Source organism: Peromyscus leucopus, chromosome 1 (assembly GCF_004664715.2).
Source record: "Peromyscus leucopus breed LL Stock chromosome 1, UCI_PerLeu_2.1, whole genome shotgun sequence".
Taxonomy (NCBI): Eukaryota; Metazoa; Chordata; class Mammalia; order Rodentia; family Cricetidae; genus Peromyscus; species Peromyscus leucopus.
This window is the reverse complement of record NC_051063.1, coordinates 17102623-17121655: the sequence shown is the minus strand read 5'-3', so window position 1 is coordinate 17121655 and position 19033 is coordinate 17102623. Positions and strand designations below refer to the sequence as shown.

The 19033-nt window shown below is 43.4% G+C and overlaps 1 protein-coding gene across 1 annotated transcript in view; it reads left to right on the top strand.

The window, feature by feature from the left end:
* The window catches only part of LOC114710946 (MAM domain-containing protein 2), a 160078-nt gene that overhangs the window by 75886 nt on the left and 65159 nt on the right, over positions 1-19033 (top strand). The window contains exons 5-9 of the mRNA XM_037202271.1: positions 86-377; positions 625-730; positions 1986-2101; positions 6731-6927; positions 8017-8036. Coding sequence (XP_037058166.1) covers positions 86-377; positions 625-730; positions 1986-2101; positions 6731-6927; positions 8017-8036 — 731 coding nt within the window. The remainder of the gene's footprint in view (positions 1-85; positions 378-624; positions 731-1985; positions 2102-6730; positions 6928-8016; positions 8037-19033) is intronic.

Sequence of the window (19033 nt, the reverse complement as noted above, 5' to 3'; positions counted from 1 at the left end):
CAAAGGGCAGACTCTGCAGAGCGTGTAGGTGTCCCCAGGTGCGGCTGTAGGTCCGTGAAATGTGTGTCTATGCCTCTTCCTCCAGAGTGTGACTTTGAAGAAAACCATCTGTGTGGCTTTGTGAACCGCTGGAATCCCAACGTGAACTGGTTTGTTGGAGGAGGAACTGTGAAGAACACCCACTCCATCCTCCCAGAGGACCACACGTTCAGGAGCGAGCAGGGTGAGCTGGCCGCAAATGCAGTCTTCTGCCCAGGGCGAACCTTGCCTTCCACTCCCACCTCCTGGCTTTTGTCAACAGAAGAAAGGGTGGGGATCACCCTGGGAGACCCGGTGGAAGAGGAAGGAAGGAAGGACAGTCTGTGGGACAGACAACTGCCGACATAAGCTCGTAGCTGAGGAAATCATAAAGGGAAACGTTTTAACTCATCTATAACCTTTGCATGCTTTTACATGTCCGTGGAATGTTTTCACTTCTTATCTATTGGCTGTATTCTTAGTTCTAAAGACAAGGCTGGAATAATCCCGGTCTTCATTAAAAATAGATAGCAGGTTGGCAAGTCCTTAAGAATTTCCCAGGACACTATCCGCGCTAGTGATTATTCTGCATGAAGTGTGCAACAGGGCCCCCTGGTGGTCAAGTACACTCTGCAAGGAAAACGCAGAGGCGAGGCTCTCGGGAAGCGCAGAAGGAGGGCAGGAGGAGAAAGCTTCTGGAAGAGAAACTAGGGTAAGGATGTGCTTCCTTGTGTGTTTTACTGGTCACACCTGGCCTCTGGTTTCTCCTCATATATAAGACATGTCAGTCCTCAACTCTACAGCCTTTTCTAAGTATTGAGAAGATTCTGACTTTCCCTCAAGAGAAAAGTAAGAAAGTTGGATCTTTTTCTTTTTCACTATTGACTCATCCTAGTAGATAGTGGAGGGTCCATTCGGTCTTGTTAAATTTCTCATGATGATAGCATGGACGCTTGCCTGGACACATGACAACTGTCTGTGGTTCCCTACTGTCCCTCATTGACTGCCGTTTCTCGTCATCTGAATGTTTAAAAGTATGTTTTCAACCTTGCTTTCAGCGTGTCCATCCTGCAGGTCACTTGGGCTCTGGAGTCCACACCCTGACGTCACTGTTCTCTTTGTTCATTCTCCCCTGCCTCCTTTGTGCCCAGAGCCTTAGACTCAATTTCAAGGGCCAAGCAGATAGATTAAGCAAGCGGCTTGTGGCTGAATGAGGACTGTAGCTTACTAGAGAGTTGGAATGTGGATCTGATCCTGTTGTATCAGAATGTGAGCCCACTTCATGAGATCTTTTGATTTTGTTTTTCTTAAAATACTCAGGAAGAAAGGGGTATTTTTTGAAATTTCTCAACTATGTAAAAAATTAGTAAATATTTTCTAAAAGAAAATACTATATGGGCCGGTAAAAGGTTAGCTAGCTCCTACTTTTCAGATTCTATTTTACAGGATTTTTCTTTTTTCTTTTTTCTTTTTTTCCTTTTCAACCTGTCCAGGCTACTTAGAACAAAATACTTCTAAGTAGCCAGCTGTGTACATGGGGCTTGTCTGTTTGAGAAAAACCTGACTTTGCATCTATCATTTCCATTCATTTGATCTTGAATTGGGTAGAACGAAGAAAATGACAATTAAAAAGACAAGCTGCCAGGCTGCTTCCAAACCTCAAGGAGTATGCCCCAAGAAAAAAACCTCTTTCTCCCATAAATGGACATCCAACAAGATCGTACATGTCAAATGTTGTCAGAGTCAGCCTCTTCCCTTACAAAAAGAAAGGTGGTAAATATTCAGAGATGAAAGAACACCGAGAAGTATTCAGAACTAAAAGCAAAGTGGTAGGCATTTGGAGATAAAGGAACCCTTGGAAGTCATGATTAATGAGGCAAAGGGATTTGAAGGGAAACTGTGCGTTTACAGGGAGAGAGAAAAGGAGACGGAAGCAATGATGTTGTGGATAACTGCACCAATTACAGGAAGTAAGGAGAGAGAGGGAGGAGTGGGGAGCAACGTGTGGGGAAAGTCTGAAAGGGCTGAATGCAGGAGCAGATTTCAACGTCACCGACAATGAGAAGCCAGCGGAGGTCCGTGGGTGAGACCGCATCACACAGTGTGTATAATATGACACTAAAGGTGATTGTCTGGGTAGGTGAGGACAAAAGCGCAGAATAAGAGTATAACTTGCCGGGCGGTGGTGGCGCACGCCTTTAATCCCAGCACTCGGGAGGCAGAGCCAGGCGGATCTCTGTGAGTTCGAGGCCAGCCTGGGCTACCAAGTGAGTTCCAGGAAAGGCGCAAAGCTACACAGAGAAACCCTGTCTCGAAAAACCAAAAAAAAAAAAAAAAAAAAAAAAAAGAGTATATAACTTTTTAGATAAAATTAGGTGAGTCAAGAAAAACATTTTCCCTTCCTGATTTTAAAGGAAAGGTTTAGCACTTTGGGTAGTATTGAGAGTTTGGGATTCTATGCCTAACCCATACTTCAACCCAGAAGACATACAAGCCACTGTGGCTGCAGAATTGACACTGGAGATGAGAGGGTCTATGCATAGTGAATGATGACCGGCATAGCAATGACACCCAAGAATCTGCATAACTATTGTGAAAGACCAATTAACTCAGAACAGTAAAGTGTCAGCACCCCTCAAAACCTTTGTTTAAGTGAATAAAGCGGCTAACAATCTCTTGGAGTTTCATAAATGAAAAGCCAGGTGACTTGTGCCTTCATATACGGAGCCAGGCTAGCTTGTTGGTGATTGTTCTTCTGTTATGTCTCACAAATCAAGTGCAAAGAGTGATAGGAAGTTGAAATTGTAACCATCGTGGGTCTCTGTTCTACATCTACATAGAGGTACAACTTTACCTGTGGAAAAGTACTAGAAACTTTCACAAGCTACTCAAAATTAGCTCCAAGGTGGTGACCATCATGATCTTCTGATGGTGTATTCACAGCACCACTGTCATCCTCATTGATGGTGAGAGTCATTTGGCTGGAAGGAACAGAGATTTCTCAGGAGAAATGGACTAGTCTCAAACTGTTCATCTGTCTGTATTTTCCTTAATGGTGTAATCTTTAGTGCTTCCTCTGTGGCCACACATCCCTCTGACCATATTGGGTCGGTGAGGGATGGAGAATGAGCCAGGCCAGGAGTCCCACAGCTTGTATTCAGTTATCAGAGCACTGGGTTTCCTGGAGCAACCCCTCAGCTTCTCAGAGTCACCATTTACCTATTTGCAGGTGAGGTGAAGAGTTTGCACCTAGTAATCTTCAAGATGCTTTTGCATTGCAATTTTTTACTTTTCTCTCTTTGCCTGGTGCTACACATTAAAGTCCCTGATTTCAGCACCCATTGAGATCTATTTCAGAACTGTGTGGGAGCTTCCTGAATACTTATAAGCACATTGTATTTGGCATCAGAAAAAAAGGAAAGGAGGATGAAAGGCATCAAGAGCCTGGTGTTGTTAGTGTCTTGACCAGAGGGTAAAGAGAAAAAGATTGCAGTATGGTCATCCTTGAAGGCCATTATGTTCTGCTGATGGGGACATCATCTCTGCTACTGCATTTGCCTCTGTCCTCTGTTCACTCTGTCTGTCCTATTTCCTCCTCTTCATTTTCCAAACCTTTCCACTTTCCTTTGGCTATTTCTAAAACATCTCCCAAAGGCAAACAGCTCTGCCCACTAGCATTGCTCAATACCCCTCATATCAATATGGAAAGCTAAAAAAGCATCAGGCCCCTACGGCTGAAGGGAAAAGGTCTAAAGAAACAGCGGTGATACTGTTGCAGGAAGACCCTAGGATTCTCAAGCAAATAACGCCATCCGGACGACCTCGGCGAGGAGAGAGGCTGTCTGATAATGGTCTCATCGCTAAAAAAACGAGAGTTTAACCCACACACATTAGCCTGCTGCATTTATATTGCTCTTATCCGCGTTGTAACAAGCAAACACAATATATACGGCTCGCATAGATATGCTTAGTGCGTCTTGCAGATATGGTGATATGATTAAATTAACTAACGTTGCTAAGAATCAAATAATAACCTGCACACTAATTAGCCCTCAACATTTCGTCACAGATGGGGAGGGGCTCACAAGTCCTTCTCTCCCTGAGTGACTCTGGGCATTAGTTGGTTGTTTGAAGAGGGGTGTCTGTGCATCATTTTCTTCATAGCTGTAATAACTGAAGAAAAGTATTCCTTCCCAAACAGTACGTTTTAGGGACTGCTTATCTCTTGATTACATATCTGGTGCACTTGTGAAACACGTCTGAAACAGCAATCTGGAGACACAGTGATATTACTTTTTAGGACTTAAGTCAGTTATCATTAGGGTCTGCATAGGGGGAGACCTCACGAAGCGGCAAACAAATGGATGGTTGACAGATTAACATTACAAAATTCCACATAGCAAGGCAGAAAGACGAAATGGCACAACATGACACTTCATTAGAGGGTCTTTCCCACTCGAATTAATGTCATCAACGATAGAAAGCCTCCAGACGTTCGATCAGACAGAGGCCCATGTACAAAGTAGATCCTAATTTATGATCGAAGATAGGCAGCGATTTAACCATGTGCGCTGGTATGACGAATAGACACTTGCATTGTGCAAGAGAGGGACAGAGAGAAGAGAGAGAGAGAGAGACGCACAAGAATTCATTGAAGTATCGCATGAAGAGCTAGTATCGCTTTGACCTATGGGCGACAAGAGACATAAGGACATATATAAAGCTCTAAACTAATGCACTCAGTCCAACTTCACACGGTAGGTCGCTACAATAGTGTCGAAGGGGTGCGCGAGAATGTTTCATCTCAACTATGAGACCAGCTAATTTCAATTATTTATAAGATTCATACTTCCGACATAATAAATGGACATACTGGAGAAGGTCCGCTACCATTCAAGAGGGAAAAAGATATATAAACAAACAAAAAAATCCAATATATAAAAGAAAACACCAAAGATCCATGTAGTCCAGAGGTTATGCACTGACTATTCCTATATTTCGTGGGCTCTTGCCAACTTGGATACAATGTGTAAACGTCTTGGATATGTTGAATCCACTTCGATGGGCAGAATCTAACCCATAAAGTCACTCCTTAGTTAGGAGATGGCTATAATACAGATAATGAGATTCTGAGATTACTAATATATGTCTAAGCAGATGGTCTCGCCCAGACTGATGTAGCAGTATAAGGCCTTGCCTCAGTTGGACTCGTTGGTCGGAGAAAGAGAAGCTAGCGAACACTGGGAGAAGACAAGGTGAGATGGTCTCTCTTTGTTTCGATTCTGACGCTTTTACTAGAATGAGGATAGTAGTGCAAACCAATGTTCATCGAAGTTTGCACTCTCATCAATGATTGGGGGAGTGAAAGGAGAAACACCAAGTTCATGGTCAACCTCATCGTCTGCCCTGCAGCCTAGAGATTTCTGTCTTCGGCTGAGCGGGACTGGCACGTATCTGATCATCCGATGTTCGTTACATACATAACTGGCAAGGAGTGCGACTACTTAAACACAGCTTGCTTATGCTCTATTGGTATAAAGTAAAATGAAGAAATGAACCCACATGCGAAGATGGACCAGGAGGTTGGAAAGGCTAAAGGACAGGCATCCCAGAAATGTTTGTATTTGAAGAAAATGAGAGGGGCAAACGTTGAGGAGCAAGCTATGGTTCAGGATATGCAATGGTCAAGATACACGATATTCTCTTTCATTTTGATTATGCCTATGCTTTTGAAACCAGTATGTAGTCCACAAACCTGTGAGCCTGCAAACGAAACCTGCTCACCAACTTCTTCTGAATAATCAAAACAGACGCCTTGATAATAAGAGAATTTGGTAGGACTTCTCTTTGAAATATTGGGAGGAGATGTGATTTCTATCTTGTTCTTCTACCAATTCGATTACTCTCACAGGAGTTTCTTTGTTACTATGATTTATGACAGGGAAGACAAAATCATCTCAGAGAGGAATTTGGCTGTAAAAAAGCATATCAGCAAGCAGGAAGTTCCTATACTGCACCTTGAAAAGAAAGAGACCTAGTACATGGATAAGAGTATAATGAGGAAATTATTGTCTGTTGTCACGAAGGTGCTTGAGATGGTTGTGTCAAAAATCAACTAGAGTCTCAGCTAGAGGACCAATCTGCAAGGAGCTGGAACATAAGTTTTAAACTCAAAAATGAGATCAGAATTATTTTATATACACGCTTAAATAGACTCTCATAGAGAATAGGAGATTGAATTCATTTCGTTACTGGCAAAGGTAAATGCAACACCATATGCGCCTTTTCCAGCTGCACACGATTTTCCACGACTTGCATGTGTTGTATGGAGCACTAAGTGTGAGAGCTCATAGAGACATTCCTTCATTCTAATCGCTCTGCAAGCATTTTGCATTGGTCCTGGTCCTCATAGCCACGCCTCCAGGTCGGGAATGTGTCGTGAGGGAAATTTCCCTCGCATCGCTGTTAACTAAGCTCGGCTTGGCCAAGTCTCCGTTCGTGGCTCTAGCTCTTGCTTTGCGATATACAAAAAGCCACATTTTCCATGATGTAAGTCAGCCATGGGACTAACTCAAGGTTGTGTATTTCTGCTGGACGTCCAAGAGCAGATCTTCTCTCAGGCATTCCAGCCACTGAGCTGATGCATAAGCCTACTGCAGGCTCGTCAGCTAGTCAGGTATAAGAAATCCCTCGTAGTTCCTTATGGTCTCAGTTCTGCTGTGTCTGTCCCGATTTCTGCACTGTGTTCTCTCGCGCTACTGCTGCTATACACCATTGCTGGCTTTGGGGGCGAATCGCGGAGAAGGGCAATACGGTTCAGTGTACAGCAAAATGAAGCGCAAGGGAAGCATAAAGACTCGGCGTATTCTTCCACTGGCTGCGTGCCTCCTTTAATTATTCGCACAGCTTGTAGTGCCTGTGCAGCAAAGCTGCAATATATGGTCATTCAGAGCCATGTTCTTGATGTGGCATGAGGAATTGAACGCCTCAGTTCCTAGGAGGAAGCGGGATGCTACGTTCTGGTTGACCTATCCAGGTGAATCCCTCCCATGCTTTTAAGGGAGTAGATCGAACAAAAAGGCCTAGACCTTCATCAATTGGGTGTGCTCAGCTCTATGCACGCACAAGCCTCTCTTGAGAGATTTTTTGAGCGCGAGCCTCTCAGCCAGGGAAAGTAGTCTTTATCCCCAGATCTGGAAGTCATTGGCACCTTAATAAATTATCCCCTCACCTGCACTGCTCTAACCAATCTGATCTTGCTTTCCTACTACATTCAAGAAGAAACCAGCACTTCTCTCATAGATACCTATCACTTGCTTTCGCTGCTCAAGTTCTCTCTAGAACTCGTCTATCAGGGCTGGGAGACAGCTCAATGGATAAGACTGCTTGTATGCAGCTAAGGCAGAGTTGATCGAAGAACCAAAGTATAGTGGGAGGCTCACCGCTCTAGTAGTCGGACTCTGAAAGCAGATTCAGGATGAGCCAGAGAAGATGCCTGGAAGGCAGGGCCAGCGCTATTGTAATTGGCACAGCCTCGATGCCTTAAGCGTGATGATATTCCTTTCGGTCCATGCAACAAGGGAGGAGGCTATTGGAAGACTCCTATAACTTCCTTAGTGTGTACCCTTCAGACCATGTACATGTACCCACATATATCTCGAGATACACAAAGCCAACAACAACAACAGTGCAACACACACCACACTATTTTGGATAATGTCCTCGACAGCACACACAACCGACAGACCGTAGGCTACTTGTGGGAGTCCACCGGCTCAGTACACGCCCACAATGCAAGCACAAGGCCAGCTGGATTCAGAACAGCAGTTAAAGTTTAAGAACTGTGAAGTCCCAGCTCTGTCTAAAAACGAGCTACATGAACCTTTTTGTGAGCAAGTCCAAGCGCAATTCTCATGAACCTGGAATCTGTGCCTGCCACAATACGACGTGAGGTTAGGTGCGAGAATTGCTGTTCCGCTTCATCCCTCCTCTTAACAGACTTACCGCTTGGAATCAAGGTAAGACAGCGAAGGACAGACAAAATGCCACAGAAAACACTAGGACAATGACAGTCTCTACGTTCTCACAACAAATAATCCTCTTCTCACTGGTATATGCCCATAATATTAGAGGGACTAAAATTATGTAAATAAAGTGCAGAGTGCGCCATAAGATGAACGAGGTATGTTAGCCTAGACGATGGCTAATATACACAAATTAAACAGTACCTGAGTCTCTGAACTCTTTATAGAATATAGAGGGTTTCGTCAGCTAGTGTGTGGTAAACACACGTGTATACTCCAGACACTTAAACGGCGACGTATGAACAAGAAAGGATCAAGGAAAGTATACAGGTCAGCATGAGACTACATAGCAAGACGTTGTTTGGAGACCAAAAAAAGGAAGGTGAGGTAGAAAGCGGAGGGAAGAGATCGAAGGCAGTCTGAAAGGGAGAAAGAGAAAGGATATTACATAAGCGACGTGCAGTGGCTAAAGTGATATAGAGACAACTGAAAACTCCTAATTGCCTGTCCATCGGATATAACTCTTGACTTGAGATCATTGAGCAGAAGAAGTAGTGTAAATTAGTTAGACAGTAGTAGTGCTGCTAAACAGGTTAAATATTCTCGTTATTCTCGAGAAATACCTGTGGTGGAGAAATGAGCCTAAAAGGTAGGTATTTCACGCTCCATGGGTCCATTTGGCTCCATTGCTTGGACTGCAGTTGACATCAAAAACATTACAGTGCTTTGAACATACAGTGGCACACAAGGCTCGCTCTCTTATATGGCCTGGAAGTATAATGAACAAATGCAAGTGTAGTTGGAAGTTTCTGTGTTCTAGCCAGCTGTGTTGGATGAAATCCTCTCCTACTCGTGTTTCTCCCCAGTAAACAACAGAAGCTATATCAATTATAACTGCCTTTGGCATTTAGCTCGGCTTATTATGACTAGCACTTCTTTACATTAACCATAATACTATTATTATCTTAGCACGTGGGTGGTAACTTTTCTCACTCTCACACCCTTAGTCATCACACTATGATTACTCTATCGTCTCGTGGCAGTCCTAACACAGGACTTGCACTCTGCGCAGAAGAGTATTGCACTCTCTGTGTAAGATGCCTGCTGTACTGATCCTGGCCTCGGGCTTTCTGGCCAATTCACATTTTATCTATCATCACCTCAGTAGCCACTTATTCACAGCATACAGAAGACATCCCCATGAGGCAGCATCACATTCAGTCACTTTTTTCTTCCTGACTAAGATTCCCACCCTTTCCTGGTCTCTACATCTTCCAAGACACCTATCAAGTTTATGAATCATTAATCTTCTTTTTACATTCCTTGCATCGGGGTCAGAGCTCTCTTGCTTCAACCATTTCCCTCAGTGCTCACTTCTGACATTACTACTAGGGGACTAAGTGCCTTTCAACAATGATGTTTCGAAGGATTATGTTCACATCCATGTTCATAACAATGTGGTCTGCTGTAATGTTCCACTTTGTGCCTGTGTTTTCTCCCTCGTACATTCTATCTAGCATCTTTGAATGTCTTGTATACTGCAAAGATTGGACGTTTCTGGCCTCTTATTTTACCACGATACCCCCCCATGAACTGATATTCTCCCCCTCAGCCTTGAAGTTCTGAATATACTCCATCAATATGAACATGGGCTAGTAGGCGGTCCAGTGACACTTGCTGTCTTGAATGTGTCTCTATCATGGCAGCAGCCCAGCGGGTATTCTTCTGTCATATACCTTTCTGAGCCCAAGATGTGAATATCAAGGAGGCAGCCTTATGTCTGAGTCGCTAAAGCGTATGGATTGCAAATATAGCAAAGCTCTATAAATGTATGGCAAAGGGGATCAACCTCCTAGCTGAGTCAAGGACTACTTGTATGGAGGCTGCTTGTGTGAACGCTGATGGCAAATCTCTAATAGGGAGATTCTGGGGCTAGCGCAGGACTGTGAAGAAACCATGCTGAGGAGTGTGTCCTCTGGCTAGAGATTCGTGTCGCCATGAATCCACAGGGGACATGCGACATGGGAGGAAGAAGGAGCTGCTGAAGATTACCGGTATGGACGTGCTGTAAAGCATGTCTTACTAATATTGGAGCATGCGTGTCTTTGTCATGGGAGGGAAAGTGCGAGTGCTGCATCATACAGGATGCAAGTGCCGCAGAGAGCTACTACTAGCGTTTCAACGGCGCAGGGGTAGACGAGCATTCAGCTGGGTATTTACCCACGACTGCATGAAGTCTTTCTAAAGTGTAATTCGCAGGTGGTTTTATGCGCCAGCATTAAACCTCACATTTGTTAAGTAATAACTAAGCAACCTTCATCGACTATAATACACACTGAGCTAGTCCTATCTTGACAAACGCAGTGGCTAGAAAGATGCGAATCGCAAACATTACTGATTTCTTAGTCTTTGAGGGACTCCATTGTCTCTATTCAACTCTTTCATCTTTTTTGCTTAGATTGGTTTTCTGGTTAGTGTGGTTGTTTAGAATAGCATATCTCATGTAGCTTATACTTAGTACCTAAGTGTGCAAGCCCTCAAATTTGTATCTTTAAGGCCTCTACAAGTGGGAGTACCACCCATGCCTGGCCAGTTTTTATACTTGGGCCTGAAGGCTCTCATGATTTGGTTGATTATAAAATCCTGTTAGCCTATATATACTATAGGTAGGTGTCATATCTAACTGATTTTCCTTGTACCGAGATCATTAATTGGTTGATAAATCACCTTTCCCCAGAGTACAGAAACTAGCAAACCTGAGCCACATAAGTTCGTCGACATGGGTGGGAAAACTCCCATAAATAAGCCAGAGTAAATTGCTATTAACCGGTTTTTTATACTAGTCGCTTGTGCTTCCTTGACGCTGTGGAGCAGAAGCAGATGAATAGTCCAACTAACCTCACTCTATACCACCAACAGTCTGGTCTCTCCCTTCAGAGCAGATTTCCTCCAGAGATGCTGCTAGCTTCCCCCAGGGTCTTTTGTATTTCTTTGCCGTCCTTGTCTCCTCCCAGGTGATAAACGCATCTGCGTAATCAAGTGGTATTCTGATTACCCATAAGGCCCCCTTTAAGTCGGGGGATAACCCTTTGTTGATGAGCTAGATTTTTTATTCACTGGTAATGACACCATCACGATTGTTACTGGCCTGCAATTACGAGTGGTGATAGAATAAAGGCTGAGTTACTCGGCCCGCACCATGTGGTCAACAAGGTAGTTGCTAAGAGAAGAAGAGAACGGGCTCAGGCGTGTTGAGGTCTATCATGTCTAGCGGTCTTCATGTGACACTTTGATGTTCAGTATCCCTCGTGTTCATAGAAAATTACCTGAACACCCTCAACTGATCTTCACTTTTGAGCGGCCAAGTCACATTGCTATTTCTCATAGGGTGCTTGTTTTGAGACCTGAACAATGTTACTGTGTTCTGCTTGGCTCACACCGTGAGCATGGAGCATTGTGCTTGAGAGAGTCTGTAAGAGCCATCTTATCTTAACCACTAATTGCAGGAGCATAAATCGTATGTCTCCATGGCCAGTGAGCAACTATCATTGACGCTGCTGTGATGCTTCTGTCAAACATGAGACGTTGTAATTCTTGTAAGTGGGTTCTAGTGTTAGAGCTTAATCTCCTTGCTTCAGAGAGTCTACGGATAGATAAACATCTTTAGACGCAGTGAGAGAGTGGCATACGGTTGCTGTCTCTGATTAGCCACTGCTCCTTTATCTAGGACTCAATTATAGGAGATAAAATATCTGGCATATCTCGACCCTTAGTGGACAGCTACGAGATATTACCTGTCGTTGCTGGGGTGTCTTTTGTGAGTTTCATTTTAGATAACATGATCACTGAGCTTTGATATTGAGGTGGGAAATTGCTTATTGAATAGAATTAAAGGCAGAATGGCTCTTGTGGTATAGAAATAGCTCACTTTTCTAGATGTGGGATAGTGTGCTTATTTATGAGACATGGAGTTTTAAGGGATTTCAGGGTACCGATAATATAGATTTAGTTTTACTTCAGTTATTTTATAAGCAGGATAGAGAAAAAGAGAAACAAACTCTTACATATAAATCTGGCTCTTGATAGATTACTATTTATATCTGCACAATTGCAGTCAATGTGGCTACTATCGGAGAATCCTATAGATGTATCCTTAGTCAGACAAGAGTACTATAGAGGTTCTCCGATTGGGAGGGGAAAAAATAGTGTGAGAGTGTCGGAAGAAAAGCTGGAACTTTGTTGGTGGTGACGTAGGTGTACGCGTATTAATTCAAATATATATTATGTGAGATAAACACAAGGCAGCAAGAATCAGAACAATAGCACTCAGATTTAATCTTGAGGCCAGGCATGTGCGCTACACTCTACCTTTAATCTAAGATTCGGTTTTCATTAACACATAGATGGCAGAGTATTCGGTCTGGATGCTCAGTTGAGTTCCATATAGCAGGTATGGACTTTTAGCCCATAGTAATGCACTCTCCACGTCGAGGGGAGTAACACTAACAAGTGGACAGGAGAGGGCGTGCGCACATTTCTAATCCAGCACGAAGAAGGAATGTCAATTTGGGCAGTACAGAATAGTACACCTCAAGGCAGGGGATAGACAGGAACTGATAAGCTTTTTCGGCTAGATAGAGTCAATGAGGCTGAGATCGCGGACAGTTGAGGTTTGTTTACTGCCTCATGATATCTCGCATACCAGCGCACATTTTATTAGGGTACAATATATATCACAACTACTTTGAATGGTGGGAGATGACACAAATTGGTGAATGACAATGTAAAAGATAAATGGTTTCATGCACTACACACATACTGGAACTAGCTAAAGAGAGCTAGTCAGTCGAGAACACACATAGAAGCTAGGGAGAGTCTGGGACACCTGCCTGTGTTGATCCCAAAGGTCATACTGGTCCTTTTTTTCTTCATGAGGCAACACAGCTCTGTTATAATGGAATTAGACTCAGAACTCAGGACTTACGCCAGCTAATAGTGAGAATAAAATTCCTTGGTACAAGCTGTGTGCATATTAATATCTTGATATGTAGGAAAATATAAAAAAAACAGTTATGGGTATTTTTTGTCTATGCCGACAATAGCTAATAGGTGGGAACATCACTTTAATTTGGATATATGATTTGTCCCCAATACATAGGATTGGGGCTTCTATTGAGAGCTATAAATATTAGATACTCTGTTATTCCAGACTAGCTCTGGGAATGGAGGCCACAGGCTCCATTCAGAGATATAGTTGTTTGAGTGCCTCGTAGAACATTCTTTCATGGAAGCTCTAAGTGCAGAAGTGAAATGGGAGAATTAGAAGTACATCCTGTGTGATTAATCAGCAGAGATTCGTCTCTAGAAAAATAAAATAAAACTTTCACAATAAATGTTTTATTTATTTATACAGCCTCAGTTTCCTCCCTCCCCTTCCATCTCCCTCCCAACTGCCTCTTTGTCTCCCTCCCACCCCCCACCCACCCCCCACCCCACCCGCAGTCTATTTCATCTCTATTTCTGTTACCGGAAAAGGCAGGTCCTCCATGAGTATCAACAAGCATGCATAACTTTAAGTTGCAGTAACGACAAAGGCACCTCCCACTGTGTATCACGAGGCTGGGGTAAGTGAGCAAGCATTAAGACTAGGCTCACGATGTAGTAACAAAACTATATAATAAAAACTTTTAACAGCATCTAGATGTACATGGTTGCATACAACACTAGTGACCCATTTCTATGAAGGACTCGACGCATTAGAGTTTAATAGATCCGGGGCTCCTGGATTCTAATCTCATCCGTTAGCAAGGGTGACAGTATCTCATTCTAGAGCCCAGGAAGTAGGAGGCCCGAGACATGATAATCTCAGAAACTACCACTCAATGACCTACCACCTACACAAGGAAGTGGCATTCAAGTAGTTCTTCTTGCGCAAGTGGCAAAAGTCAAAGCTCTCAAGAGTCTAACGTCTTTAGTATTTATTGCTAAGCGTTTACGGCTTATAGCTGCGGTATTAAACATGTTGTGCCTTTCTGTGGTCTGTCAGTAGTTGCGGGTTCGGCGAGACAGGTGTGCACATCATTTGGCTGAATACACAATTTCGACGAAACTGCCAAAATCCCTAGCCCTGGCCTGTGAGTCACTCTCAGAACCACTTAACTGAAACATTGTACTGCAGGAATCTTAGATAAGTACATATGTAACGACATAAATCCAGTTGAGGGTCCCCCCATGCCTTTTATGTAAATCAAGAGGAGATACAGAAATATATGTTTTGTTTCGACTCACGAGAAAGGGTGAATGCTCACATACATGCATTGTAGTGGGTCAGTTTCTCTGTTGAACATTCCAAGATACACTCTCGAGATGAATCAATCCTTCCATGTTGTTGCGATAAGTAGTACCTTCAATCAAAAGTAGAGGATAATTTATCAAAAATTATCTCTTCATCATAGCATTTTTGGCAGTAAGCAAAATCAATCAGCGTGTCGGCTTCTCCACTGTGACATCTTTCATACTAGACCTCACTCTTTACTCTTATCATGCGATCCATCGATATTCATATAACCCGTTGATCCATAATAGAGGTAGCAGGCAGAGTGTTTAGTGTTCAGGACTGCACGTTCATGCGCTAGTTCGTTCTTAACTATATTCGTGGTTGCGTGACATCTTCACGCAGGCAAGCTATACGTAACCGTGAAACTCTGTTCTCTACGTTAACAGCACTTCCTCAGGAGGTGCTCATGACTATCTCTTCACGGTGTATCTAACATAGCTCCCTTGTAGGCTGCTTATCGTTTAATTACCTTTAGCGTGTCAGCTAAGAGGAAACAATGTCTTCTCTCTGTTACCGGATATGCTTCGGCGTAGGTAAGGAGATCTGGAAAGTGGATCGGGCCAGGCAATGCCCGCCGGACCTTGCAGAGGTGGAGTTCAGTGGCTCCTTATGCCATGGAGGTAGGTGAGCTTGACCTGGTAGCATGCTGGGATGCTAACACACAGGTCCTGGCAAGTCGATGCTTCCATTTCTGTGAGTTTCGACTAACCTCATTGTATAGCTTGTCTGAAAGATAGGTACTTGCTTTGTTTTTTTTTTTTAATTTAGTAAAAAACAAAATATATAGAGCAGAACGAAATAAAAATGTGCTCCCATATGTATTCAGAAGGTGGGTGAGTTTGTATAGATTCATAGAATAATACAACCAAGGTGGACCAATCAAAGTCATGAGCATAAGTCTTAGCATTAATTTAAACCTCAAACTGTCAGTAATAAATTGTTAGTTTTAATAGCGGGGCAGACATGTAGACTTTCTACCTTCAGTTCGAGCGATTTGAAGTGTACAGTTATCATTAGTGTATCTTCTAAGTCGCCAATCTTTGTTGCGATAGAGAGGAGACCAATCCCTTTAGTCCTATGATGTGGTAGTTTGTATCCCATCTACAGAGCCACTCGGCAGTCAACTCAGCTAGCTGCTAGCACGTAGAATACTAGTGCCTGAAGACTTAGTAGTTATTTAGTTTAGGAGGGTGAGTACGTGTGGATTCAGATTTGGACTGCTAGTTAATCTTGTAAAGTAACGGGCGCAAGGCGGGGTGTAGATGTGATCACTCTGAGATCGCATTGCTCTATTGTATATAATGAGTTTTCAGGGTGGGAGGATAGGCTTAGCAAAGGTGGATCAACATAGAACGCTCTATTATTATCCTATTCTAGAAGAGGAAGGGAGATCAAGTGAGCTTAGCTCAGTACTTGCACCAGCTATTAGTAATCTTATTAGGTGGCAAGGACGGTAGACGCTCTGATCTGCTACAGATCGCTCTGATGTTAACCTTTAATGTTTGGGGAGGCAGTGTAATTTGTGATTTGTCCTCCAGCAAAGCTTTACCACATGGACACTCTACGCATGTAGGGAGGTCCAGAGGAGGACCGATTTGAAGTCCCTTGGACAGCTGTGAGTTGTTCGTGTTTGTATTAGCTGATAGGGGCGCTGGCTTGTTATGTGGGTTCTTTGTGCTGGACCTATCCCACAAATCCTAGTTGCCCTCTGATTGAGTGCAACTAGACGAAGCATTCTTACTCCTGAGCATGCTCTCAACGAACTATATATTTAGGCTAGTTTTCTTCTCCACTCTAATTCATACTTTACGGATTACTCATTTCATATAACTTCTTCCTCTGGATAGACACTTTCCGGCATCTCGTACTAACTTTCATGTTGCCATCACTGAGTACGATTGTCTACAGCAACATTAAGGGAGGTAGGGGAACGATCTAAACAGACATGAAAGGGGCTGCTGACTATCTGTCGTGGCTTAGAACTGTGATCGAAGAAATGCGTGGAAGAGGTCAACGGGGGCGGGGCCCGCAGGGCGAGAATAAGGCTTCGTTCACTGAACCAGGGCGACAATGAGTTCAGAGTCGCACTAGGGGTTCAGAAGGTCAGATGGTGTAGACAAAGACCTTCAGATTCTGGATTTGGCAGTTCTCTCCCTCGGTTTGTGCTGATGTGCAGAGCACGGTTACTTGCCTAGACACCAGACGGGCACGCGAGCGAAGAACCATAGGAAGCAATACTGATAACCGTTATTATGAAACTATCAATTGTCCTGTGCATCACTTATGGGATCTCAGACTCTCTCAGAGTATGATTCAATCTCTTGTGGACCGAGCTGCCTTAGGAGGCATGATGATCTACTTTACAGCAAGACCAAGTTCTTCGCTCGACTTCCGATTTATCCTACACCCAGGGCTGGTAGCTGAGACCAGTTCACTTGCGCCTTCGTGGCGACCTCTATGGCACTCTTCATGACTCCTAGAAGGATCCTGCGTGCTCGCATTTCTCGTGGCTCATGCAAACCTACGTTCCATTCTTGCTATTATCGCTTTCGAGTGCTCTCTAGACACATTTGGTTTCGTCTCTCACCCTCGTATTTTCTCTATGCAACGAGCGCTTTTCTCTGCTGTCGTCCTAGAGTCTTCCTGAGTACTGACTTAGATACTTAGCTTGTCTATTTCACAGCTGGTCAGGGAAGCAAGCCTTACCCACTTTGACATCTCAGGTGTCTCAGTTCTGCTCAAGCAGTCCTGCTCCACCCGGCTCCGCCACACTCAACTCGGATGACGGGCTCTCTCTTACTTTTCAAGTGTCCGACATACAAGAGCTACAAGATTCGAATAGAAAGAGATATCTGGTGCAGATAAGGGTATATACTATGGTCTGGAAAAAAGCAAGGGCTGGTAACCCTTCAGCTGAGTCTCAAGACGACAGTGCACCAAAGTGAGAGCCTCGAGCTGAGAATGCCCGCCGCTTTTCTAGCGAACACCACAGCAATGGAGCCTTTGATCTTTAGAGTCCAACTCACCCCTTTTGCATGCCTCTCAACAGTACCCAGGAGCACGCTTTCCTGTTTAGGCCTGCAAGATAGGGGAATGCAAATGCACTAAAATGTAGAATAGAGGTGCAGGTATCTGAGTTCACTGAGACGCGTGACAGCAAAAGGCTCTGGGACAACTGTCCAAACGCCTGATGAAGCTGCGCCTTCAAAGGCCGAGGCAGTGTCCTGTAATATTGCGTAGTTTATGCGTCACCAGGAATGTTCAGTCATAATCGCCACACTGGTGCTTCGGTAAGATACTAGAGCAGTCTGGTTGGTTATCCGCTCAGTACAAGCGGATTGTCCTTTCATTATCAAGATCACAGTGCAGCATGAATGCTATGCAGCTTTACGAATGCTGCTAAAATGGAGGAAACAGGGTGATCCATGCCCAGCTTATACTATAAGTCTACAGGAAGAACTGCAACATCAGAAAGCATGTTACCTACAACCCGTGAAGACGTTATTCTAGACACTGAACAGTTCACGTTAGAACAATTGGCACTTTTGATCGTGCTTAGTTACACAGACAGCCGCGTGCCCAGTCCAAAGCACAGGGGATGGGGCTCCCTTAGCCATAGTGTTATCTTAATGTTATCACCTTGCAGCTTACCTTGAATTAAGGATGGATCTTGTGCTAAAGAAAAAAAAAATTACTTCTTTTGAACACAAAACAAAATTGTTAGCTAACATTAACAGATATTACAGAAGTTAACTAATAATTATTGAAGAATAGCACTTATGTGATAACTAATATATTTTATTCTGTTTTTTTTTTGTTCTATAGATTATTGCCTATTATTTTCTCAATAGCTATTTGTTACGCTCTGTAGACATTTAAGGTGTTCTATTCTGTGTCGACGGCTCCTCCTGCCCAAACATGATTTTGGTGCTGCCCTGGATCTTGATCTTAGCCGGCTGGCTCGAACTCACAGGACTCCTTGTCGATGGCTCTGGCCTCCATGGTGTTTTGGTGAATTATATGGATTGCAACAGACTACCATCCTATGCTTTAAATCTTTATTCTATTGTTAACATGGTCTATCTTTAAGATGATTCTTTATACTAATGATTAAGAATATTCGCCGATCAAATAGAACTTGAAAATTCATAAGCAAACACAATTTAGTTAAACAACTTCACACGACAAAGCACAACTGACATTGCAGTGTTTATTCGTTGCACTGTACAGATATTATAGGTCATCATAGCTAATCTCAGCATAGTGAGTTGGTTCAGAATTCGATATATCTGAGACGTATTTTACTGACCCTCAAAAGGTATTACAGAAAGTAACATTGATGCCACATTCACCAGAGGACAAAGGATGAAAAGAACGAGACTGGCCAAGACGAATTGACTGAGAACATCTTTATCCATGTACTAGTCACACCAGCTGTAGCAACTGAACAGCGAGTAGGAACTTCTAGATAAATATTGATGCACACTGTAAGAAGCTGCTTTAGTCTGTCAAGCAAAACACTCTAGTGAACGCAAGGAATCTGGGGTGAGTATCAGATAGGTCCGCTGAGAGTCATTTATTTGCAGCATAGCTATAAGTAGTTAATAGAGTCCTATGTTCGCCTAAGTTATTAATGAGCATACACCAGCTTTCT